This window comes from Haliaeetus albicilla, chromosome 4 (assembly GCF_947461875.1).
Source record: "Haliaeetus albicilla chromosome 4, bHalAlb1.1, whole genome shotgun sequence".
Lineage (NCBI taxonomy): Eukaryota > Metazoa > Chordata > Aves > Accipitriformes > Accipitridae > Haliaeetus > Haliaeetus albicilla.
This window is the reverse complement of record NC_091486.1, coordinates 918,519-945,231: the sequence shown is the minus strand read 5'-3', so window position 1 is coordinate 945,231 and position 26,713 is coordinate 918,519. Positions and strand designations below refer to the sequence as shown.

Below are 26,713 nucleotides of genomic sequence, written 5' to 3'. Positions count from 1 at the left end.
TTGAAATTTTGTGCAAACAAAACAAAACCCATAGATGTCCCAGAATGGCCAGCAGGTCAGTAGTTACCACTTACCTTGGTCATCTACATCCCAGGTCAGTGTCCTAACTACAGAGCTGTCTTGCAGTCTGTCTCTCACTCTGTTCATCCAGGAATGCTGCGAAATCTTCCAAAAATTGCCATCAGAATGATATATTCCTGCCAAAACATTATATCGTTGACCATGGCAATTAGCAAAAGAGTCAAAAAATTCCCAAACTGTTCCAAGAATCATTTTACAATTCTTTAGTCACACCCCTGCCCCCGCCAATGCTTCTTTCTACAGCCCTGAAATCTATTAAACAGTAGCCCATAAATCTATTGAAAAGTTCATATTAATCTGAGTAGGTACTTTTTTGATGAGGAAGGTAATAATGGAACTTCCCAGAACATTTTAGCATCATTCTGACATAAGAAGTGTCCAAAGAGTGAGCATTAGTGTAATTAAAAAGTTAATTCTCTAATGGGACTGCCCCCTCCACCCCTTACCTCTGTTCTGGGGATGACTGGCAGTGTCCTCCTCTCTCGCCATCCCAGCGCTGACGGTGCCACCTCCTCCTCCTCGCAATACAGCCGGTGCCGAAACAGCAGTCGCTGCGGGGCAGACGGCGGCAGAGCCTGAGCGGGACAAAGCTGCCAACTCAGGGGCTTGGTCCCAGCTCCTCTTTGTTGCCTTCTGCAGCACCGAGTGTGAAGCGTCAGCTAAGCCCAAGCCAGCTTTTTAGCTTGTCCTCTGCTTCGTGCCTGACCTAACACAGTGAGGAATTGACCTTCCATCCATTGTCACCAGTGAAAAGTACACGCAGAGAGACCGCTGCTCAGAGGAGGACAGTTGCTAGAGATGTTCCCGAAATGGTGTCCTCACCAGTCGTATCTATACTGGTGTGGACAGGAACACACCGTTTCAGTCTTCCCATGGCTTCGGAACCCTAACCCTGGGCTTTGGATCAGGTCAGGGGTGCTGGGCATCAGGGCTTATTCAGTGTATTTTCTGTGGGGAGCTCCTGGTGGCCCATTTTGTAACCATCTCCCTGGGGGAGCAAGATGAGAGGAGATTCCCCAGGAAGAGCAAAAGGAAAACTGAACCATCCGCTGGTAACTGCTGGAAGTGGCCAAAGGAACTGAGTAGAAGTAAAGGAAAGGCCCAGTGCCCTTCCCCTAAAGGCTTCCATTTTAATTCAAGATCCTTATAAAACAGAGCAGAAGACACTAAGAATGTTGAATTCTGTGAAGTTTCTCAGGCATTTTTTAAAAAGGTGCTTGCAGAGAAAATACAGTTTATCTCAATTCAGTGAGGAATTAGAAACAATACTTTTTTTTTTTTTTTTACTGTTAGCAATGTTCTTTCTCCTAATGACGATGGGTAGTCACGTACTTTAAATTCACACAGAATCTCATTACAAGAGACTTGACAGAGTAAATTTGTCACAGTTTTCAGCTTGTTTTCAATGTAAGTTGAAATACAATCATTTGAACTCTAGCCACAGTATTGATCGATTGCTATACAGTTTAGGCATTACATTGTCTAAAGCATACGTTCAGTGCTTGAACTCCTGTCAGAAAACACTATTGCTTGTGTTCCACGTTTCTTGAACAGCTCAAGTGTATGACAAATATTAAGCTATTTTTAACTCCATGCATTAAAGATTGCAAGATCCACATACAGTAAATAATCAAACAAGGTTAAATGGGTAGACAAAAGGCATTCTTTTTCCCTCCTTATTTTGCAACTTCTTTGTACACTGAGTTATGGTAAGCTTTTCTTTGCAAGCAGTTCTGCTATTCTTATAAACTGCTCTTTGGGCCTTACCATTTCCTCCTTTTCAGCACCTATGTTAAAGATATGTTCTCTTTATGGGAAGTAGAGAATGTAATATGATAGCTATTTTTGCAAGTTTTTAGAATAAAATTCCTTGCTAGCATCCAACAGTTCACTATCCCCCCCACCACCTTTGGTAGGTATTGCATTTTAAGGCTCCAGGTTTTCCAGGAGAACATTCCAAGAATGAAAATAGATCTACACCATGAATCTGAAATATTTATGATATTTGAGGTCAGAGCTTTTTGATCGTGAAAAATGGAAAAGACTGCTGCAGAGACCTATGGGGGAAGAGATTGGTATGATACAGAGTCCTTAAATCTAGTTACCAACAGCCATCAAGCTTCAGTCAAACGTGTCGCAATCTTTTAAGATCGAGAGAGCAAGCTGACTGCAGGTTTTCAAGTCTTTAACAAAAAAATCCCTGGCCTAGCTAAGTCTGATTTCCTTCTGGCACAGCTCTCCACAGCTGGTGCACAGCTTTCCTCTGTCCCGAAAGGAAAAAAGAGCAGTTCGCATTCACGGAGACAAGAGGAAGGTGGGCACGGCCAGAGGCACTGCCCTCAAGGAGAAGTTGTCCATCCCTCCATGGGGACAACTCCCGGGACAAGCGAGGGAGGAGCAGACGCAGAGTTGGGAGTTTGGGAACAAGGAGCAGATGGGGCTCCAGCACACCTGTGGCCAGCCCAGAGAAAGGACGGACTGGGCCAGGAAGGGGCTGCGGAGGGGAGCGGGGCAGGATGGAGGCTGACCACCCACCCCAGCACTCAATCCACCCAAGTGTCACAGCCCTCGGCTGCCACACGCCTGTTTCCCAGTGAAAACGCCAGAGCGGGGAAGGAGCAGGCGATGCTTCAAGCAGCGCACTTCACTGAGGCCAGGAGCGGCCAGGGCGGCACGGGACCGAGCCCGGGGTCCAGCCCTGGCAAAGCTCCCCGGTGCTCAGCCCACAGCCTCTCCAGGGCCCGGCGGGAGCTCAGCCCTCCGGGACATCACCCCAGCTTATTTAAGTCAGTAGCCCAACACCTGGCAAGCCCACGCGGGCTGGCCACTGTGGGATGAACAAGCAGAGCGCTCAACAAGACTTCCCAGTGCTGCAGCCCCACCTGCATAATCGTTGCCATTGAGAACACCTGCAACACGCGCCCCATTTCTGACAATGGCAATGAATCTCCCTGGGTTGTGTAGACAAACACCCAGACCGAAGGCACTTGGCACAGCAAGCCCAACCAGCGGAGGTCCCATGCCCCGGTGAGTTATCACAGCACGTTTAAAAGCTCTCGCTGCAGTTAAGCGATCAGAAAAACGTGGAAACCAGGTAGAAACGTCAATTAACTCCCAGGGTTAGATCTTGATTTGTCACTTCTACACTGACAAGAGATGAAAATTGCAGCCTTACTCCACTAAGGCACTCTGATATCTTTAAATCAGCAGAAAGAAGCAACCATAAAGTGCAGCATTAATTTAGGAACTGACCTGAAAGCAGCGCAGCACTGTAACCAGTGCACTCTTTGCCTCATCCTCCCCTTCCTAAAGTACTGCCTCACCACAGTTCATCAGGTCAGAGTGTGCTGGCTCCTTCTACATGCTGTGAAAGTCATTAAAAAAAAAAAAATTTAAAAAAAATTTAAAGTTCTCCAAGATGCCTACAGGAAGAAGAAAAATACGGGTGTTGAAGCTGAACACAGCATCAGCTTTTCACTTTTTGAAAGGAACAGATTTTAGCATAGTAACAAAGACAGAGTTGCTAAAACTGATGCCAGTATCTGCATGTTGATTTTAGGAGTTCGGGGCTTCTGTGACAGTGAAGCCCTCAGTCATTGCACTGGAAAAGGTGGTCAGCGTTTTGGTAGGGACTGCAGTCAGAAAAACAAATTGTTGATGTTAGGTAGTTTTTAAAATCCAGCTCACATCATCCGCAAATCAGCTGCTACATCCCTCATGCAGTTCACGAAGATGAAAAACCCCAGGACAAAACCCTCAGCACGCTTTGAAGCGTGCACTGAAGCCCCACCAACAGGCGACGGCCCGGCAGGGAGGAAGATGGAGCAGCTTTTTCGGTCAGCGGCCGCTGCGGGATGCTTCCCCCTCTCCGTCCAGGGGCACCGCTCGTCCCGCACCCCGCAGCGAGCGCTCGGTGGTGTCCCCTCCGGCAGAGCAGCGGAGAGGACCTCCACCTGCCTTCCCTTGGCAGGGGGAAAGCACAGCCTGTGGGGGCCGCGCAGCACTGTGTACCCCGTCACGGATATAAGGTAGGAACGTTTTGGTCAAGAACAAGCAGAGATATTTATTAGATCTGTAAGTATAAAGAGAGTCCTGAGAAGCTACACCAGACTGGAGGACAGGACGTGTACACCAGCTCTTGTGCTGCTCTGCCAGGGCTACACCCCCAGGTTTACACATGTTGCTGGGACAAATGCCACTATGCACAGAGCAACACACAGCAACAAATGTGGTGGAAAGGGGGACACCTTTTTTTTTTTTTTAAAAAAAACAACAACAACAAACAAACAAAACGAAAACCAAAAACCAACCAACAACTCTGTCTCCCAAGTCTGACAGCTGGCAGGCACTTTGGTGTATCGTGTTATAGGCCACCATCCCCAAGAGGACCATGTTCCTGGACCTCTAAGCAAGCAGTCTGGCTGGTACAGAACAGGTTGACCCAGTGAGCAGATGTCCCAAACCCCTTGGAAGATCCCTTTTGCAGACATCACACAGCTCTCCACCACACAGGATCTGGAGGTAGCGAGACGAGTCCATACCCAGTGAGAAACCGCACTTTCCACATAGAAGGTCCCAGCTTCGCCTCCACAAGTACCAGAAGTCCCTCTTGCAGTCTCTCTTCTACCGTGACAGGCCGAGACTGACGTCAACCATGTACAGCTGTGCTTTGCTTTTCCTGGCATGCTTCGGCTTGTGTCTTGGCACGGTTTCTTGGTTCAGGCACTAGAACTGTGGTGGTTTTTTTCCTTAAACTGGGGATAAAGCAAATGTACTATTCCCAGGTGAGAGCATCTGTCACAGTACATCATTAATTCTACATTTGATAAAATGCTTACTTTTCCCACACAAATCTTAGCTCTAAAATGCATTCTGTGTTTTAGAAAGATTTAACTTCTCTCTATATAAATGGAACAGCACCGGTAACATCTTTGTCTCCCTTCTCCTACGCCAACCACTATGCCAAGGCTGATCTTTTTTGCACAGCAGACACCTTGCCCTGCAGGGAAGAGAATTCTCCTTGTCCCTCCTTACCAAAATAGTTTAATCCAGGTAAATAAAAAAATTCTGGAAGCCTTGATATGGATTTTTCATGGAAAATTCCAGCACAGAAGGCCCACAAGGAAAGTTACAGACAAGTGGGAGGAAGCCTTTAGTGCCTTCACTACAGCAACACTAACTTGAGTTGCTGGCCTCGGGCTGCTTTAGGCAGCTGTCCCCAGGACACCTGCCAAAGTGCAACATATTCCTAACCAATAATAAACAAGCCTTCTGCATATGAAAAAGGGAAATCCAAACAAAAAGCAACCCCCCTCCCCCAAATCTAAAGTAACTGGTTTTTGCCTAGCCTTCCTCCTGTAACTGGCAGGTGGTCATACCTATCAACAGGATATCTGAATCAGACAGTGCTACTCATGCGCTGAGGAGTCATTTTATTTATTTTTTACATGCAGGGCCTCCTCTTACTAGGTGTCTGATATATGGTCAGGCACTGTTCGAATGACAACACCCCAGATCCACATTGGCTGTGTACAGTGCAAATCCGCCAGACACATGAATAATTCAACTGCAACTATGGAACTGCTTGTGCCCTCTCCATAGTAATAAATGCAGCGACACCCTTAATGCAGCAGATTATATATAAGCATTCCAAATCTCTTTAGAAGATTAGATTTTATGGGGGTACTAGAGGAACACTGATTAATAAACATGCTGGAAAAATAGCATAGGAGGTAGGGGTGTTATCTTCACATACATCACTTGGAAACTCTCCCCCACTGCCCAAGCCTTGATATCTTGAAGGGAAAAGCAGCAACAAATTTTCTCCTGTGACTGTCCAGACACTTGAAAATGAGGTTAAATAACACAGACCACAGATAGTCCTTCACTGGCTATCACTGAGTTTTTCCTTCTCTGCTCCCAGGTGCACCCCCTCTAGCTCCCAAGAGGACTGTTCAGAACACTGCTATTTCTGCTATTTTTGAAAGCATGGACCCTGACTACACTCAGTAGCAACTATACATTAGAAAAGCACAGTGCTGAATGACTCAGGGATAAGTCAAGGGATAAGAAATTGCTAAGAAATTATTTCTCATTATTATCTTCCACTCAAATTTCTTGATTCAAGTTTGCCTAATTAAAAAAAAAAGTTAACATTTCAAATAGTTCAGTCAAAGCCTGGACTAAAAATACTTCATCAGCAGGGCATGAATGTGAATTTTGTTTAAAATAATCCCTGGATGTTTTGATATGCAAGAGGAAGCTACTAGCAGCAGCACCAATGAAAATGACCTTGTCTAGCACATTGGTGAGTGCCCTGGAGTCCTAGCATTGGACAGACTTTTTTACCCTGCCAGTAGCTTGCTTGGATAATCTTCTTTACCTAACATGGGATAAAGAGGATATTACTGGGGTGTTTTTATGGTTTGTGGTTTTATCCTTTAGTTGGTTATCCCTGCTTTATAGACAGGGAGAGCCAAGAGTCCAATTTTAATTCATACTAAATTTCCTCAATCAAGTCTGTATCCAAACTCGGAAGAGGCCAGTGGTTCCCAGAGCCTGGCCCTGGAAGAGCCCCTGGAGAACTGCGCGCTTCCTTCCCGCAGGCCCTGCATCCTGCAGCACCCAACTAGTCCTAGCACAGCTAACAGACTGGTACCCAACGCTGCGGTTAGAAAATTCAGATCTTCAGAGACAGCAGAGTAAAGCCCTATAGAGTACATGGAGCTGTTTCCAACCTAAAGTTGTGTCGTTCTTCTACGTACACAGTACTTTTCAGAAGATGCTACAGTGCAAAGAAGAGACGGATCAAGTATTTAACGTGACCATCTTCCCTAATATCCAGTAAGATGCTGTGACTCCGTAGGTCAGCGTTTGAGAAAGGCACCGCAAATTCAGCCAACACGGCCAGAATTGTTATTAATCACCAGCATGACAGATTGTCTCTCTCCTCCAACACTTGTACTGGCAAATGCTGGAGATGTGAAAACTCAAAGTGAAAAACCTAACCAGCCACTTTAAACTCACATTGCACACTGAACTTTCACCTCTGGCTCTGTCCCTGTCTATCTGTAGAGCTACCTCCCCTCTCGCTCTCCACTGTCCAGATGTCCCCGGCTGTCCTCATCTCTGAGCACTGCAGCAGCCTGGGACCTCTGCAAGCAGGTTGCCTCACTTTCCATTTGTTTTAAATACTGATGCCTGTTCCATCATATAAATACATGTGAAAGAAATATGGATGTGTGTGCACCAGGCACCTAGGACTAAAGAGCTTCAGGCAATACTCTATATCAGAAAATTATCACTAACAGCCACTCATTTTGCAGTTGTAACTGTCACTAGTTACTTCCATTCATACGGCATCTTCAGTCCAACAGACTGATTCACTTGAATCATTGCTGAAATACTGTCCCTCCTGGGCTGCAGTTATTTAACAGCCCAGCATGCATCACATACACAAACCAGTTTAAAGCAAACCTGAATGCATTCAGGCAACTGAGCCTTTGACTTCCTATTAAAAACTAACAATAAAAACTAATCAGATCCCACTTTTCCTATGTTTTTTTGCAGCACTGGATCTGCTCAGATTCTCATCAAGTATAATTAAGAGACCTAGCAACTGGTATCCATTCAGTCTGCTCTGCAGAGCTACTGTACCATGCAGTACCTACCCTGCAAACTTGGCTGTTATTTCTACACTAGAAATATAGAAAAAGAAAGGCATGCCACGTGGCTGGAGTAGGATGAGGAAGACTGGGTCTGAGAAGTAAAAAATTACAGAGAAACAGGAGAGCAGAATCTGGCAGACTTAAAGGACAGAAGAGAACCTCAGAGAAATTTTTTAACCCAGAGAGGAAACATGTCCGAATAACTAATTACTATCCAGGTCCTTAGATTACCTGGAGAATTTCAATCCCATGAATAAAGGAGTTCTTTTCCAAGGATGAAAGGGCACTGTAACTTCCTAATCACTCTTACACTTGACATAACAACTAAGATGAGAGTATCAAGAGGTACAGGCAGAGAAAACAGTTCTCTGGGTACAAAGCTGAATTCTTCCCCATAAGGCTAGGGGATAACATACCTCCTTCTGCAAGACATGCTCTAGGAGGTTTGCACGGGCATGACTGATGTCACGTCCAAGGAGAATACACCAGTTCCCTGCTGTACTATTTTAGGATCCAGTTCAGTACAGGAAAAACACACCCAGACAAACAACTGTTAACAGCCTCAGTACCTCGGTGTTCCACCCAGTATTGACCTGGACCAACTCTCTTCACCTGTGAGCATACGACTGGAGATACCCACTGCTGCATTAGTATACCTTTGTTACTAATAGGCAGTAAGAGAACTAAAACACTCTTTTGTTTGACTTGAAAACATTCTATTTAATTTATACAAATAACTACTAAATAGAAAAAGTAGATTAAAACAAAATAGTTATTCTTCTGGCAGAGTTTAAATGCATATTATATAGCTTAGAAGAAATAAAATGCATTTTCCCCACAGCATTCATGACCTAAAATTCTAGTTAGTTCCTCCATTGCTTTCCTTTTCTAGATCGGTAAGATACTAGACACAATGTCATGTGGGTAATGGCTATATATATGTTCCGTATTTGAACTGAAAATATGTTACAGACCACACACCTACAAATGTGAAGCACTTAAAATGTGACTATCGAGTTGTAATATGGTAATACAGAAAACAATTTATGTTTCAGGTTATATTGTGTTACAAAAACATCTGTGTAAGAAATCATGAAAGAGGCCACATAAAAATAAGCTTTAACTTTATGCACTTATTTTACAGTTTAAAAAACTGGCAAGTGCACTAGTAATAAATAATTTGCAAGTTTTGTATAAACGAGAAATTCCTAATGTTCAGCATTATTGTAAACATCAGTACACATGTAAAACGCAGCTAAAATCTGACAGTTACATTTTCAGTTTACCAAATTCATTTCCTATTATTCAGGCATAGATCAATGTAGTATACAGCCAATCATATTTTTGGCAAGTCATGTCATTAAAATTAACAGTGACAGTGCAAGTAAGGAATGCAAAGAATTCCTAGTGCAATAAAGAAGAGAAGCACAGGCAATATTGCTGATTAAAATTTACCACTTCCATGTGTTCACCCTGGGAGTGATTAGGAGAATTAAAAAAAAAAAAAAAGGAAAAAAGAAAAAAGCTGTTCAAAGCCATTATTTAATGCCCTGATCTTGTCTTAGGATTTCTCTGTCTTCCTTCAGGCCACTACCTTTGCAACAGTACATCCAGCGTGAGTCCTTATAGCTTGACCATTTGTGAAATGCCCATTGTAGTCACTGAGCAAAGTCCATATGGTTCCGATGTCTCCCACACAGATGGCTTGGTAAGAACTTCTGCCTCTATAAGTAGCCACATGGGGACCAATCGTATAAACTGTCTGGCCAGACTACTTCTGAAGCAGACAAATGCCTTCCTATCAGGAGAGCACCACAAGAAGAAGGTCAACAGTCAGCTTTCAGTTTATCTAAGGAATTATCAATTTTGGTCAAAGTCTTTTTGATTCGCAGGGCTGTTAGTCTCGCTGATGGATTTTGATACCAGCATTCTTTCATCAACTTGGCAAGAGATGTTAATGTCTGGGAAAAGAATAAAAAACAGAAAACACGCACGTAAGTACACAAATCACAAGGCAAGAAAGCGCTAGATTGGCTTAAGCACTAACACAGTAAGGTATTATTGCCGCCTTAGTTTTCAGAGTCTACAGAGAGTTTACTGCTATCTATCAAATATACAGCTTTCAAATGTTGGAAAAAACCCCAAGTTTGATAACTTGGTTAAACCAAGAGAGTAACTAGACAATGGGCTGACTGGAGCGACAAGCTAGCATAATTTTAAACAATGGAGTTTTCTTTTCTTCCTAATTAAGAAAACACAACAAAATCTCTTTTCAATGAAACTGATTTCCACAAGATCAATGAAGGAAGCCAGAGAAGGTACAGATTTTCTGCCTGTGATTTCAACTGTAAATGGCTGGGATTCACAGCTGGCTGGTGCAGCAGCACAAGTCATGGCTCTACAGCTGAAACGTTATAGATGGGACCTCACGTCCCTGCTGGCCCTAGCCAGCCATACAGATTCAAACCGACCTCCACAGCTTTAGTAATAAGGAACAAAACAGCTGGTCAATCTGGAGAGTCCAGACTGATTCTGAAGAAGAAAAATAAACTTCAGCACTAGCCTTTCAAAAAGAACAACAGTCCCTTATCCTGTAGTCAGGAGAGACACCAAAATACTGTTCTAAATCTGCATGCTTATAAGCCACAGAAAGTCCTACTCAGGCTACCTTCCCCTTAAAGAAATTTCCGCTTGGAGAGAGACCAACATAGGAAGAGCAGCTTTAAAATAGTTATTGTTAAATCATGCTACTAGAAAGCTAATCTGTGAATAGCTCGGACTTAACAGTTTTAAGTTTGCTCATTGCATTTCCTTCCTGCTCCAACATAAAGGTCCACACCAGCATGCTTCTGAAATCTGTACAGCTAATGCTCCTGACAAGTAGCATTGAGATCATTTCAATTTCAAGTGATAACTGAAAGTAACTTTCATAACTTTGTTTCAAAAGAAGAAAGGTCAGCTTGTATCTTCTGCAGAGCACCCACAGGCACACCCACTTACAGGGTCTGAGAACCATCTGTTGGGAATGTTCGGCCTTTGCTGATCTACACAGACCACTTTTCTCATGTCTTCAAAACTGGGATCGTTTGGAACCAAGTCATAAAATGGTGGTTTATAGTCTTCCACAATACCTGGTGAGACACAAACAAGAGAGGCATTATTTAATGACTGTGTCAGTGCAACAGCATTTCTGCACAGAAAGAGAGAACGCATGACCTAGCCATCTACGAAACACAAAAATCTTTTAAGAGTTAACACCACAGTGTCAAGCAGCCGTTAAACAACAGAATAGCACTATCATACAAACAGCTTTTTCTACCCAAAATGTTAATTGATTGGCTCATATTACAATTCCACAAAGTAAGAACTATATCCATTTTGCAGATGCTTGAGCTGAAATGACGAGAAATAAATTCACTTGGCAAAAGGCCATCTTTTATAATGCAGGGAGGTTTACTGACTACCACAAAACTGGGATTTCTGCTAGCAAATGTAAAAAATTTAACGTCTGCATTGTGTTTTTTTAATAGGCTTACCACACACTTTGCATGGTTTTACGAGTCCTGAAAGAGTCCAATAAGCATGTCAGCATCTACAGACCCTCATGCTGGTGCTTCAAATACTTTTATTTCTTGTTATTAAAATAGTAGAATACCTAGGGTAACTGGCACTGCATGCCATCACAAAGCTAAACACCTGAGAGCCTGTGGCACCCAGTGTCTGAATGCATTTTCTAGGATTCTGCATTGAAAAATGATTTTATGTGTGTGCTCTCACAACTTGTCATCCAGCTAACATAAAACTGGCAGGCTAAAAAGCCTTTTGCCTACTAAGGCATGCAATACGGCACTACTGTTTCATCAGTGGATTAAGCCCACAAATGATCTATAAGGAGCTCAACTTTCTTAGACACTTTAAAGCCAATTTAAAAACTGGTGTTCAAAGACAGTAATTTGGGTCAGCAGCTTGGAAAAACACTGAGGGAATGAGGCCCTCTAGGTACAGTAGAAACATGGGCAGAACAATCTTAAAACTGCTTTTTAGCAGACTGGCAGCTCTCCCATAGTCAGACGTACATGAAATCCAGGAGAATTTCTGTTGCTCTGGATATACTGAAGTTGAAAAGAGGTTCTCAAACTTTGCTATGATGATTGAGTTTTAGTTTTCTTGTTCGTTGGAGATAAAGATCAAAATCCCACAGATAATTTAAAAAAACCCAAAAATCTCTAAATCCCTATCTGTGGTGACCAGTTGAAAAGGGAAATGGTCTTCAGGAAATTACAACTCCCTTAGAAAACAGTGGGACAGTTCAAAGATCCGGCTACCCAAGCAGGTTACCATAACAAAGTAACCAGCAGACTGCAGAGTTTGCCCTATGGTATTCTGACATGGATGCATGCAGAAGGACAGACTATATTTGATGCTGCATAAATAAGCATCACCCACCCTCCTCCTGCGAGCAATTCATAATTGCATATACCAAACACCACCTCCAAGGCTGAACTCTTGTCTTTACACTCCTCCTGCTTCCTCCCAGAACACAGAATAAAGTTTATTGTGAGAACTCAAGAATACAAAAAACCCTCTTGTATATCCACGTTGTCTATACTTCCACCTCAGATAAAGCAGTGGCTTTATACGAGTCAAACGCAGAACTTCAGAGCTATGTCATATAGCTCTGAAAATGTTTCCAGGGTCATTGGGATATTACAGATGAACTTTGTCACTAAAAGAGAGAGTCTGGCTCTAATTTACTATCTTCGTGTGGTCTTTCCAAAGTATAGGGCACATAACTGGCTATTTCAGATAAGACATATAGTAATAAATATGAAATGAAGTGGGTCTAGCCTTTACTCCAATAGAGTGACTCTAGAGCACTCTGATCTACCACAGCCAAACGTCACAGACCCTGTGGGACCACCGCTGGCTCCGCAGCAGCCCGTCAGCAGTGCCAGCGAGCCACTGCAACCTCTAGCCCACACCACTCCGCTCGCAAAACCGTCACTGAACTGTGACACGCTTCCCTCGCCCACTGCCCCCGGAAAGCGAGCCAGCCGCTCGCTACGAGGGAGACCCCAGAGTCCTTCAGCACAACCTACAGCTTGCCGCTTTCTGGACAGTTTTAAGATTACTTCTGTCATTTATAATATATTGCATTTTTTTCCCTTGGGGTTGCTGGCTTTTTGCTACTCAAATCAACTAGAACTCACACGTACAGTAGTGTTTTCTTCACCTTTATTCCTCGTTACTTTAACGTCAGCTTGTCCTACGCATGCACGACTAACTGCTGGAGCAAAGCAAGATCTACACAAACACCCAAGCAACAGATCCAGCCTTGCAGATACAATGATGATCACTCCCCAGGGACGGCTTTGAGCAGTAACTATCTTTCAGCTTCTGGTATTACTATTAGTATTGAACAAGATCATGATAATGGGAAGAACAGTGAAGATTCACGAGGAACAGAACTCTTAAGTGCCAGGCACCAGGCAAGCAACGATGCAAGGCACTGTACACTAGGAAGGGAGCACATTCAAAAAGCCGTGAACAACCAGTCTACAAGGAAAAAGCACTCGTCTATTTAAAGAGAGTAAAACACTGATTTGGGGGCTTAAATTGCATTTTCAAGTACAGAGAGAAATGTTGAGTGGCTCCTGCTACAGCACAAAGACAAGACATGAGCTCTCTTGGTTGTGGCAAAGGAGTTTCCCATCACATTTTCTTCTTTATACTAAGCCATAACAGGAAAGTACCGAGAATCACTGTGTCACCTTGAGGACCATTAGATAAGTTTGTTTTTACAATATATATTATATATGGTATATATTTACAATATATATTATACAATATACTTTAATTTTTGTATAATATATAATAGTATATAAATTTTATACATATTTATATAGTTTCATATATTTATATAATTTCTAAAAATAAAAACATAAAAATAAATATTAAAAAATTTTAAAATAATATTTTAAAAACTATCAGACTTTAGTCAGATTATAACAACTTCAGAGCCTCCACAAACTGAAGTACTAAACCAGGCTGACTCACTGGAATAGACTCTGCATTTCCACCCAGTCAATGAGAGATGACAAATGTCTATCAGTATGGGATAGCAGCAAAAATTTCTAGCATACATAACTGACAAGTGTCTCTAGCCCACCTAAGACACACCATCACCCAGTTCACATGAGCATGCTACCTTGACCTCGGCACACTCACTCCCAGTACCAAAGTCTTACTACAAATCAAACAGGGTTATCTGAGTGACCACCTGATTAAGTAATGATTTCCACACAGCTAAACACTCAGATTTGAGAGAAAATGTTTACTCCATTTCAAACCAGTGCAAGGAAATGTAATTACTTACGGCAGCAGCCAGAAATACAAAGCAACTGGAAATAATTAAGTACTGTGGAATTAGTATCACCATCGTCTTAAACTTAAGACTTTATTGACACGACCAATGTCATGACGTATCTCTATTACCATTAAAAGTGTTTCCACGGTGGCACTGAGCTCAGCCTGAACCAATGACTGAAGCATTTACCTATCAACTTTGGTAGATCTGCAGTCCATGCTGACTTTCATACCATCTTCGTGAACCTGCCAGCACAGTCTAAACTCACTAGTTTAAAAGTAGCTCAGGTGAACTGTCTGTGAACTGCAGTTACTGCAGCAATACTTACGTATCAAAACTTCAGCATGGGAGTATTTAAATAATAGGTACCATTTCATGGAATTTTCATTTCAAGAGGTAACTAGGTAAGACTCTGTATTTTTTATATATATTACATACAGTATACACGCACAAATATAAGTCAGAATGGATATTCATATACAAAGAGAGCAAGACATCCAATATTCCACAAAGGATTACCAGCCTCCAAAACAGCACCGTGGCAAGACAGATTCCAGATGCACTACTCAAAATTCAAGACCGGCAATAAAAAAAAAAACTTATCAAAAGCTTACATGTGAAGTTTTGTCATCACATAGGCCAACTGCTATGTTCAAACAGACAACGCTCTACACGGTGCCTATGTGTAAGCACGTACCCCTGTGAGCACTGCTGGTCCCACCACCCACAGCTACGAGCACGGTCCCTCCCCAGGCAGCGCGGAGGAAGACCAACTGCCTCCTCTCCCTCCCCATCGCAGCAAGTATCACCTATTGCACAGTGAATTAATCAACCCCTGCCCAGCAAGCCCATCACATTATGGCAACTGATAAACTACAGTGCTTGCAGACTGCCGAGACAAACAAAGTACAGAATATAAAACTGCACTGAAAACAATGAAGTTACAGCTTAAATTCTCAAGGCACTTGCGCTGACATGAACTGCAACCCAGAGGTCTCCAAATATTGGGAAATGCAATGAGCAAGTCTTCATAACTGCCTACGACATACATTTGCCAATAAACAGAGTGCATCATAAGAAAAATTAATACCATGCACTCACAAGACTCTCCTCCTTTCTCTAATTAACCACATACACCTTCAGAGTGTATGTTTCTTCTTCACCTGAAATCATCATCACACTGTGATTCAGCTGATGCATGCTTTTGTATCAGAACAATGCCTATTCCTTTCATTGCATATGTATCCAAGTAACTCCTCTGACAGTGAAGGGAGAAGGAAGGCAAGGTCATGAGCTCAGCTCCAGCCACCCCACAGAAAGCCTACAAAAGTTCCCTTCAGCTCCCAAGTCAGTCCCATGACTGCTACCAGCTTCCAGCAAGACAGGAGCTGCTAGCACTATGGACCCTGCACATTAAATTGCATCTCCCCAAAACAGCTGATCACCTGCACAGATTACCCTGCTCTCTTGATCACAGAGAACCTATTTTGGATCTCTTCAGTGCTATCAAAGCAATCTCTCAGGCTTACAAGGAGACTTACATCAGCCACCTGAGCCTACCTGATGCATTTTGCTACCTCCAAGTCAGCTTTGTTTAAGCACCTTGTAAGTATTCTAGAGAAGACAGGGGCTTGGGACAGTGCTCCAGGCCCCAGGGAATCTTCTAGCAAGCTTGGAAGGTCTGCAAATCTTCTCAGAAGTGCCATCTTCCAGCAGCCTTCTCATAACAAGCCTCATTGCAGTGTTTCTGGAGACAACTAGCTGCCTGTGGCTGCTGTGCTGAGGATTACCCTGAACAAGGGAACAATACTTTTTTTTTTTCTTTTACTCACAGTTAAATTATTTTGTCCACCAACATATAACAGATGAAGTTCAAGGTTAATATTTAGAAGAAGTCTTGTACTTCAGTAGAATAACAATATTTGTTTGCTTCTAGAGCTGTTGCACATGTGCCTGTCCTCTCCCTGCTCCCCATAGTCCAATGTAACACCATTATCCCCATAGTCCAATGTAACACCAGTGGAAATTCTGACAGGATTTCCACTGGGGTCAGGGAACAGAGGTGAGATAATTCATGAGAAACAATACAAGGCAAGTACCTTAACTTCCACTAGAATTTGAGCCAGGCTTTGTTACTCTGTACTAGCTACCACGAGCCTCCACTGTTATTATACCTTATTGCAGCCTAACTCTGTGCACTCACTGCTCCTTTGTATCCATCTCTCCACAAACCACTCATACTCCCTCCTTTGGCTCTCAACAGCTGCTTTTTGTGAACATCTCTAAGGTTATCTTAATCCTTTCTGCCAAAGTCTTCCCTCAAATTTGACTTGCAACAGTTCCCACCAAAAAAAAGCCCTCAATTCTTCAGTTTGAGCCACTCTGACTACCGCCTATCATTCTGACCATACGTCCTTCAAACGAGTTTGTACTTGGGTCCTAAGCTGGCAAGCACCCCGGCTGGCACCAGCCCTCCCTGCTCTGCAAGGTTCCAGCCTACCATCAGGGCTCGGAGGTACCATAGCAAACAAACAACTAGTTGTCTTTTCCTGCAGAAAATAAACCCACTGTCTGATGTCAGTAACAGAATCCCAGATTTGGATTTAGTAGGAACAGATCAGACAGACACAGATCAAATAAGGGCACACGACAATCCAGAATTTCTTCTAATTTAAACATCTCGCTGTTAACAACCTATCACTGCCAGCATCTGCAGATATGCCTGAAGGGCATCTTCTCTGTTCTCTTGTCCACTTGGGTCCACAGAGCACAACCTGAAGTCCAGAAGTCGGAGAGGACTTTTGAACTGACAAGGACAAGAAATCACACCAACAGATACCCAGCTTAAAGGTTCTTAAATTCAGACACCCTTGCCAAGGAAACAGGAAGCAACACTGTACGCTACAGAACAGGATTGCAGTGGCACTTTTACCAAGCAGAACTGTACTTTGACCAAGTCCTGCTTTCTGAGCGCACTTAGCTTGGTAAAGCAAGAGCACCCCTGAATTCTGATCACTTCACTTCCTCCATATTTTCCTTCTGTTCCTTAGGTTTTGTCATGAGAAACAGCCACCTAAAAGTATTCACTAGGGTTTAATGACACATGGAAAAAAGTTTAGAAAGTTTATGATCTAAAATTTTAACTTAATTGGTATGAATTATTTCTCATCACGATTTAGAATGTAGCAGGGGACCCTCTTTCTTCTCTACCTTAACAGAAATGACAACAATATTTAGCCATTGTACCCAACACACCAACAACTTCAACACAGGCAGTGTCAGGAATTAAAATACTTTGGAGGTCCAGTATTTTACTGTGCATCCTGTGCATTTTGGCGGCAGATGCTTTGCTGTGAATTACCATTTGCTTAACCCCTTCTAAAAAACAAGTAAGGGAGTCCCAAATACTTACCGTTGCTAACCATGCGTCTAGCTACTTCCCAAAGGACCAGCCCAAAAGCCCAGATATCGACCCTTTTGTATGAGTCAAAGCAGTCTGCCTGGATAGTTTCGTCCAAGACTTCTGGAGCCATGTAGCGTTTGGTACCCACACGGGGATTGTTCCCCACATCCAATTGATTCGTGCTTTGGGAGTGCATAACTGCAAGGCCTGAAGGACAGGATAAAAAAAAAATTACTGTTAAGTCCCCTTTAAAACTATAGCAGCATATGTTTAAAATTAGATGTGAGCAGTGACACCCATCAGACAGTTTCTTAAAAAGGAGCTGAGAGTCCAAGTGTCCAAAGACCAACTGGGTCAGCTCCAAACTAGCTATCGAAAACAGCCACTGTGTCCATCGACTTAGATCAATTATCTCCTCAGGGATTACCATTAAACATGTTATTGCACTGTTGCAAAATGTTATCATTAAGTGTTTTGCAGCCACTGGATGTCACCAGCGCTCCAGGCACGTATACACAGAAGACCAAGCATCTGTTACTTAGAAGAAAACAATTTTACACAGCATTCAAATTTATTTATAGAACTTTTGGGTAGGTGGATATATCCAAACTGTGGGAAAGAGAGAAGAAAAACACTGCATGATGGATATACACAAGTTAAAAAATAAAGCTGGAAAATAAAAAACACCGTATTTGCAGTAGCTTCAAAAATAAACATCCTCAAGCTGATCTAAAATGAGTCACTCAAAACCACTCTACCTGGTTTCTACTAATTACTCAACATTTAAGCAAAGAACATTATGTGAGGGACTAAATTACTGTAAATTTGGAAACACAGAGTACTCATTTTGCCATGGTAAACAGAGAACACTGCAAATTGAACAGCAACAGGTGCATGACATAACTAAGCAATAGAAAAGACTACAAACTCTCCCTAATTTCCTGCACAATCTTGTAAGAATAACATATACTATTTACATTTAGCATGAGTTTATTTTAGATTAAACTTAAAAAGCATTTTATCTCAGTCCCACAAAAAACTAACCTATCACCAGATCATTAATTTTTTTTCTTTCCAAAAAAACCAGTCTGTTCTTCACCCTAACAAAAATTTGGAAAACACCTTCCTACAATCTAAATTCAATTCAAGTAATTTCAAGCTGCTAAGAAAATGCTTATGGCACCTCTAGAAAGATACCATCTACTAACCACATGACTGCTGAGAAGATAATTTGGAAAGCCTGCTCTCCAGATAAAAATACTTTTTGTCATATATACACACACACACACATATATAGGACATCTACAGACACACTTATACATTTATGTGTTTGTTTATGTTTATATTAACTTATATTATACAATATGTATGGATTATAGTATTTTTAAAGAAAACTTGCACACTGCAAACAAAGGTTAGAAAACAAATTTCCTGGCACACTCTGAAGATATCAAGACTTTGGAGAACACTTTGATAAAAATCATAATACTCCATCCAAACCGGGCAAAACAGATTCAATAGATTGACAGGTCAAAGGTTTAAGGCTGAGGGATGCAAGTCAGCATCCCACACACTACAAACTAAGAAAGTGTTGCAATAAGGTCAGGGGACAACAATGTTGTAATCAGGTTCTCATCGTGGTGGTATCTGTGCTCTTTATGAGAGTTAGGAAGCAGATATTGCACTGCTTCAGTTTCTTTTCACCTCAGGAGATCTCAATGCGCATTTAACTTAAGGGCGCAGAAATGCTTGTCAGAGAGGCTCTTACTTTAAGATGCTAGATCTTTAAAAAAAAAAAAAGAGAAAAAGAAAAAGCTTGACAGGAATACAAATAGATGAAACACATTAGTTAAGACATCAAAAAATCCTCATTAGCATACTGGATTATCTGCTAGAAACAAAAATTGAGCAAATACGTTTTGTCAGCATTCTTTGCACCTTCCTTACAAATACCAGTGTTTGTTTCAAATGGACATTCACTACTCTGTATGGAGGGGCAAGGGGAAAGATGGAGTAAGAGGAGAGTTGGGCTTTTTCTTACTTTTGTACATTATTCTGCTGTTCTATAAGGTTGCTCAACTAAGACCTATTACCATGCACATGAATTGCTTTAGAAGTAGAAGGGCAGGACTTTTCCACAGTGCTGACAGATTGAAGTGAGACTGACACCTATCCTTGGACTTTATCACACAGCTTCTGCTTAGCTAGAACATATTTGAAACAGCCAGTTTTGTAATGCAACTCTGGATACTCGGGTTGCTGTTCAAGATACTAGTTTCCAGCACGCTTGCTGAGAGACAAGCGGCCAATTCACAAAGCTCTTGCACTTGCTGCCAGCCAGAAGGACTAGGACTGAATGGCAACAAACATCAAGCTACACTGCAGTTCAGGCGTGCAGCACTCAGGCTGCCAGCAAAACAGACAATTACAAGATATACGTCCAAGTGATTTTATTCCTCTCTGTTTTTAGAGCTGACACCTATTCTTAACAGATACACTGCAAGTCCAGAACCTGGTGTGACTGACAGAACCCAAGTCCAGCTTAGGTCTGGGCAGCTGTAGTGAATCTTTCCATCTGTTCATACTTACCAGTCTCTAAGTGCCATTTTTCTTGCATGGTGCGTGTGTTGAAACAGAGAAGACCAGAAGAGGAAAAAAAGACAAAGCTATACAGAAAAAATGGGCATGAATATATGGCAGAAGCAATGAACTCTTTGGTAACTCTCCTTTACAGATAAGGAACAAACAAAGAACATGTCGGATACATTCCTGAGGATTTCACATTTTAAAAAAATAGCTATTTTACCACCATGAAAACTAACTGGGAAATGTTTATTGCTGTGCTTTCTCAGAAAATCTCTCAAATGTCTGAAGGCTCTAAATAAATCATGTAGTAGATTTCACTTTATTAGCATAATGTCAATCAATGCCAGTATGTGCTGCCCTCTCCTCAGTGTGAACTACAAATTTATTTAAAAGTCAGTCTCTGAAGTTTTGTATTTTCAACTTATTGGTCCATTTTTTACTTACTATTCCCTCTGCAAATTTAGATAGGCCCAGGTGTGTGGCTTTCATGTCTTCCCTGTGTGTTTCTCATGTCCCTCAGGCAAATCTGATAGGAACTATGAAATAGAATTATTATTGAAAAAATCCCATCTCCCACTGCACTTTTTGTCTAGCCAATGACTCCTCAATACTATTGTTCTACTGCTATTTTCTCCCTTGTCCTCAGAGAAAAGGGGAGGTGGGAATAGTCAGACATATGCCCAAGGTGTGAACGAGCCATACTGTTGCAGCTGTTTCTCAGCATCCTACCAGATCAAAGTATAAAACCAGTTGGTCATGGAGAACCCAATTTTGGGCTCGCTGAATTATCTGGCAAAAGACTCAAGCTGGATGGATCTATGGAGCTTGGGACAATGAGCACATAGTTCTTAGACTACAAGTGGAAGGACATTTATTAGTTCAGAAATGAGCTGAAGCCTAATAACTACTGCCTTCTGGGATCCATGAATGGAATTTAACAATGAAAACCCAAGAAAAAGTCCAAAATGTTACATCTGCTCCTGAACTGGGAGGCTACACTGGGCCTCCTCAACAGCAGTGGCATTTTTAAGTTTTAAGTGCCATCTAGTGGCTGTCGTAAGCCTTCGGGGTAATACCACATCATGGCAAGGCTATTTAAGGTTACTGTAAGACTTCTATGGTTGGAGTTATCCAATATATTTGATTACTGCAGGAATGCACTGAGTATATTAGCATCGAAATGAACTCACCTAAATCCGCTATGCAGCACTGTCCATTTTTCTTAACGAGGATATTTTTGCTCTTCAAGTCCCGATGAGAAATGGCAGGCTTCCCCTGGGTTCCGAATATCTCTATGTGCAAATGTGCAAGACCACTAGCTATGGACAGTACTATGCGTAGGCAGCTGACAGTGTCCAGGGTAGTGAGCTGTAGATAGTCATACAGAGACCCCATTTCATGGTAGTGGGTAATTAACCACAACTGGGTACTAGAGTTTCTGGAAGTCATATCAGATGCAATAAAACCTAGAAAGAGGAGGAAGAAAAAAGGAGAAACAACAAAATAAAATGACAGACCTCCTTCAAGACTCCTGCAAGAAAAGAATCAATACTACTAGGCCCCTCCTGCAATTTAAAATTCTGTTTAATTAAAACTTTTCCATGATTGTAATGCACTGAAAACAGATTGCAGATATTATCATGATGAAAAAAGAGCTGACATATTCTGGAATTCTAACTCAAGTCTATTCATAAGAATGTATTTATATATTTTGTCAGTCACACCAAACACAAGTACTTGTCAGGACCACATACTTATAATTTTTGGTTTTGTTTTGTTTGTTTTGTTGGGTTTTTTTTTTTTTTTTTTAAGAACTTGGAGGTGGGGAAGTTTCCCATTAAACAAAAAGATCACCAGGTTGTAGCACATCTGCTGCTGTATATTCAGCAGGATCACAGTGGAAAGAAGCAATACCTCAAACAGACAAGTCGCAATTAATCATTTCCATTTTTAAGGACAACAAGCAGCCAATGCAGGCTGCTGAGAAAAGGGTTAAATCTGCTTCATGTATGCATCACATCCCAATAAACAGACACCATACACTGTGCCAGCTTCACGTTTACATCCAAGTGAAGTCTATTAAGAGCACTTCCAACAGTCAACCTTGACATGTCAAAAGGTTGCTGTCCCCACAGGAAACGTCATACCCTTCTGACCAAATATAGATTGAAAAAAAACACATCTCACCACAGCAACAACTTGCTCTCCAATGATCTCCAATTGCTTAAAAGGCTGCAGAGGGATTGCTGCAGCCTGATAAATTATCAGACCTATGGGACTGCTCTAAACTGCTGTAGGGTCCAAATGCCTGACCTTCTTAACTGTTCACCAGCTCACAACGGAGCCATGGGATATAAAAACTGGCAGATGGCTAAGGAGAGTGTGGCAGCACCAGAAGATTAGCATAGCAAAACCCAAGGAATAGTAATTCTTCTACTTCGAATACTAGACAGTTCAACTGTCTAGTTCAACTGGTGTGCAATGTCCATGGTGAAGCAAGGTAGAGCACCTTTATGCATGATAGCTGTATTTCACAATTATTTTCTACAAAGGAACTGAGAAAAATTTCTCTTCAAAACTCATGAACTTCAAGAAGTGCTTTCAAAAATGTGGTGCCTTAAAACTGAACCCAAAATTTAGAAGTAGCTCCCTTCCTGTTACCTCTGAATTTATTGTGTATCAGCACACTGTTGACCTCAACAGCTTTAGCTGGGAAGCAACAGAAGTTTTATTCCCAACTTAGAGGAACAAATCATGTTTATTAAAAGCCCACATATGACATTTGTCAGAAAGAACACCCACTACTTTCTCTCCTGAAGTCAGATTTCTACACAATGTGACACTTCTGTAATCTGTGATATTGTTTAATATTGCATCTAAAAAAAATTCTATAAAATAGCCAACAAATTTGACAGTTATCAAGAAAGACTAAACACAGACAGAGGAACATGGGAAATGTGTAATGCAATTTCAGCCAAGTTACTTGCTCTCTCGGGAAGGAAAGTTCAATAATCCACATTTCAGGAGACCACCAAATTATTTTTGTAGTAGCAAAGGAACTGCTTCAGGAAACATTAGACAAACATCTAGCAGGGTGAGCTATAGAGCCAAGGAATATTCTTTGACAGGAAACAAGAATAAGGAGCCCAAACAAAACTGATTGAAGACAGACAGATTGTCGGTGAGGTAATGTCAGCACTCCCAAAACATGCTGCTGCTTTTATTTGTAAAGGTGGCACGCCAGCAAAAGAAGGTCATGTCTGCTAAGAATCAAAACGGCTACTTAAACTTCAGCCATGGCTCACAACACAAAAAAGCCATTTTCTAAGCTCTCAGAACTGAGCACACAAGGTACAAGGGATGCAGAAGATTAAAAATCATTGTAGTTTCCTATTTACAGCGAAATGAGATACATCATAAAGGGGCAACTACAGTTGAAGTTTAAACACCAAAAGCAGCTTAGTTTGACCCTCAGCAGAGCAGTTAAACAGAAGAAAATAATGGATTCATACTGCACTTTATTCAGGCACAAGGAAAATTATTCAAATATTTAAATCGCATTATAAACTCCTCCCCACTTTTTCTCCCTTCATTTCTCCCAGGTAAACTGAAGTTAGAAGAAAACATAGATCCACTAGAACTTCTCCACCTAATGCACTGTGCAACACTCTTTTGCTACGTGGCTGCCTTGCAGCAAGAGCTGCAAGGGTGAATTCTTAGCATGCAGGTCTGTGGCACCTCCATCCTTCTCTACACACTGTGCTGCCAACAATTGGTTAATCTGGTTGACTGATTCTTGCTAGAATACTGCAAGAGGATAAGGATTCATGGTTGCTACAACATTTTCTCCAGTTGAGACTTGGATTTCAGCACCCTCCTGGCAAGCCTCCCCCTTAAAATTTCCCTTCAACTATTTATCACAAACACAGGAAGCTAATCTCAAAGAATGCAAGATACCTGGCAAATCTGCAGTGCTTTACAAGTGAACTGTTCAGTTAACTCACCTTTACACCAGCTACACTAGGATACATGAACATGGTTGTTCTACTTACCTAAAATATTTTCGTGCCGCAGCAATACAGTGTTGTACAATTCAGTTTCCCTGAACCAGGATTTTTCATCCCTAGAAGAGAAGATCTTCACAGCAACATTTTCTCCTTGCCACTGACCCCTCCAAACTTCTCCATAACGGCCCTTTCCTGGTGGGGGAAAAACACAGTAAAAGTTGTCAACTAACAATCTTCATAGGCCAGAAAGACAGGATTAGCTAATAGGACGGAAATTCAACAGTCACAGCACAAATATCAAACTGATGTAGTTTCATCACCCCTGCATACGCTTTTTACCACTTTACAGTCACGCTGTGCTCCACTGTCCCTTAATTTTTCCTGTTTGTTTCAACTGCAAGCTCCAAGAGTATGGATCTCTCCTCCTAGCATGTTGGTACAGTATACAGAGTGTTTGTACTGGGCAGGTGTAATCATTCAACTACCAGCAATGAAAGTGCATCTGCATCTTCAACAACTTAGGCAGCATGCTACAAGGTCAGTGTAAACAATACAAACAAATCTATGAAGTTAGGAGGACAGGAGGGATATGTAAGGCTGGGGATACAGCCTTTACATTTCTATCAACCCTTGCAAAAACAGTCAGCACAGCCAGACACATAAAATGCAGAATGATGATTAAAGAAAACCAACCTAAACAGAAAAAAACCCAACCACCCACAAACAAAAAACATTTTAAAAAAACCCAAAACCCAAAAAACCCACCCTGACCTGTGGAGACCAGGACACATTGTCTGCATGCCAAGCTTTTTACCCAAACAGCCTAGAAGAAATGTATGAAATTATCAAGTACCCAAGAGCAAAGAAACATCCTGGACAAGGCGCACTGGAAAAGTTCCGGTTGTTGCCATTTTCATCACAGCCCAAAATATGATAGCCTCAGGCTTAGTGCAATGAATTGTGCTAGATTTGACAACTATAAATATCCAAATTGTGCCCTTCATTGCTCTGCAGTTCAGTGTTCTTTAGAGGCACGTACGAATCAGCAGCAGGTATAACCAAATGAAGAGAGATACCCAACACTGATGTCTCAATGCTGTCACCCAGAAGAGACTTCTGCACAAGTGCTTTCATTTGGTTCTGCTATACAAGCTAAAACACATGGTCTCTTGAAATAGTGTCAGCCTGAGTTAACTTGGGAGCAGGCATAATTCCAGGGATGCACATTTATTCACACGTATATACACGTGCAAAAAGATGTCTCCATATTGCAGGCAAAATCATCATGCGTATCATATTGTACAGTTTCTGATGAAGAGAAATTGCAGAGCATCAGAGGATGTACACTTGGATTTAACGCAAGTGTGAACATTTGTGCCTACTCAATACATACTATAAGCCAAAAGCAAAGAAACACTGGTAAAATGTAGGCCCAGTCCCTATAGATTCACAGATTCATCTGTTTTAGTCAGGCTTGATTTAACACCCTGATGAGTTAAAAATTCTAGTTACTTACAGGAAGGTGTTACCCATTCTGAGTTCAAATCGCTGAAGAAGCAGCATAAAACATATTTAAAACAGTCCTTTTTTCCCCGAGTAGAATCAAATTGTTATCATGCCTTCCTCACCTCTTTAGTGCCAGTACAGCATCTTGGCTCAGTGTCACTGCCTCAGGATATCTTTGACCCAAACACTTCCTAAAATTACTAAACTCACATTTAACACTATTCAATTAATAATATATATATGGTGAAGAAAAATTTAATGGATCCTTAAAATTAACACTTAAGTCCTGCAAAAAACTAAAGACCCAGAAAAGTTTTAGGGAAGAACTACTAGAGAGATTTTCTCTTTAAGGGAGAAAAGAGCAGCAACAGTACCTCATTGCCTGCATGGTCCCAAAGCAACAGTGCAGAGCAAGTAATATACAAAACATTCATGTTCCTATTCTAATAGCACAAAATTACAGGTTGGTTTGGTTTTGTTTATTTTTTCAAATGCCACGTTAGCCACTTTGCTTGATATTTCAACTCCAGATCTCAAATCCAGATGATCCTTTTCTAATTCTAAACCTTTCTACTTGAACATCATTTAATGAACAAATGTTTGTTTCACAGTTTGACAGTTTCAAACTTCAAATTGAGCTTGCTTTTCTAAAAACATCATTTATTCAGCTTAAAGTACCCAAACAAGCCTAGTTTCTATTTTCTAACATTGCATTACTGAATAAAGCTTAAATTTTTCAATCATAAAGCATAGATGATATTTGCTCCTTTCTTCTGCATAGATCTGAAAGGAATATTTTCACTTGACTTTACAAAACCAAATATGTTCCGTAAGCTGAAGCCTGAAAAGTTTCATATATTATATAAGCAACTGAGGGAAAACAGTTGATTGGGATGGGAGATAAAGCTTTCTCTCTGCATTTGTTATCAAGACTTGGCACTAGATGCGAACAAGAATTATACTAACCTACACACTCTACAAGTGTGATCTGGCGAGCCACCGTTCTTTGCACCAAGAAAGGAAGTCCAGAACCACTTCCAGATGTGCAGGAATGGTCCAATAAATCCTGTTCAAAAGGAAAAGAAGTTTACAATCT

General features: G+C 41.5%; 1 protein-coding gene across 2 annotated transcripts in view; it reads right to left on the bottom strand.

The window, feature by feature from the left end:
* Positions 1–4,362: 4,362 nt before the first annotated feature.
* ACVR1 (activin A receptor type 1) overlaps positions 4,363–26,713 on the bottom strand; it is a 70,673-nt gene continuing 48,322 nt past the window's right edge. For both annotated transcript variants that reach the window (XM_069780594.1, XM_069780595.1), the window contains exons 5-10: positions 26,584–26,683; positions 24,157–24,303; positions 21,295–21,570; positions 17,528–17,725; positions 10,749–10,879; positions 4,363–9,709 (exon numbers count right to left, since the gene is read on the bottom strand). In XM_069780594.1, the coding sequence (XP_069636695.1) occupies positions 9,575–9,709; positions 10,749–10,879; positions 17,528–17,725; positions 21,295–21,570; positions 24,157–24,303; positions 26,584–26,683 (987 nt within the window). In that variant the 3' untranslated portion in view covers positions 4,363–9,574. The remainder of the gene's footprint in view (positions 9,710–10,748; positions 10,880–17,527; positions 17,726–21,294; positions 21,571–24,156; positions 24,304–26,583; positions 26,684–26,713) is intronic.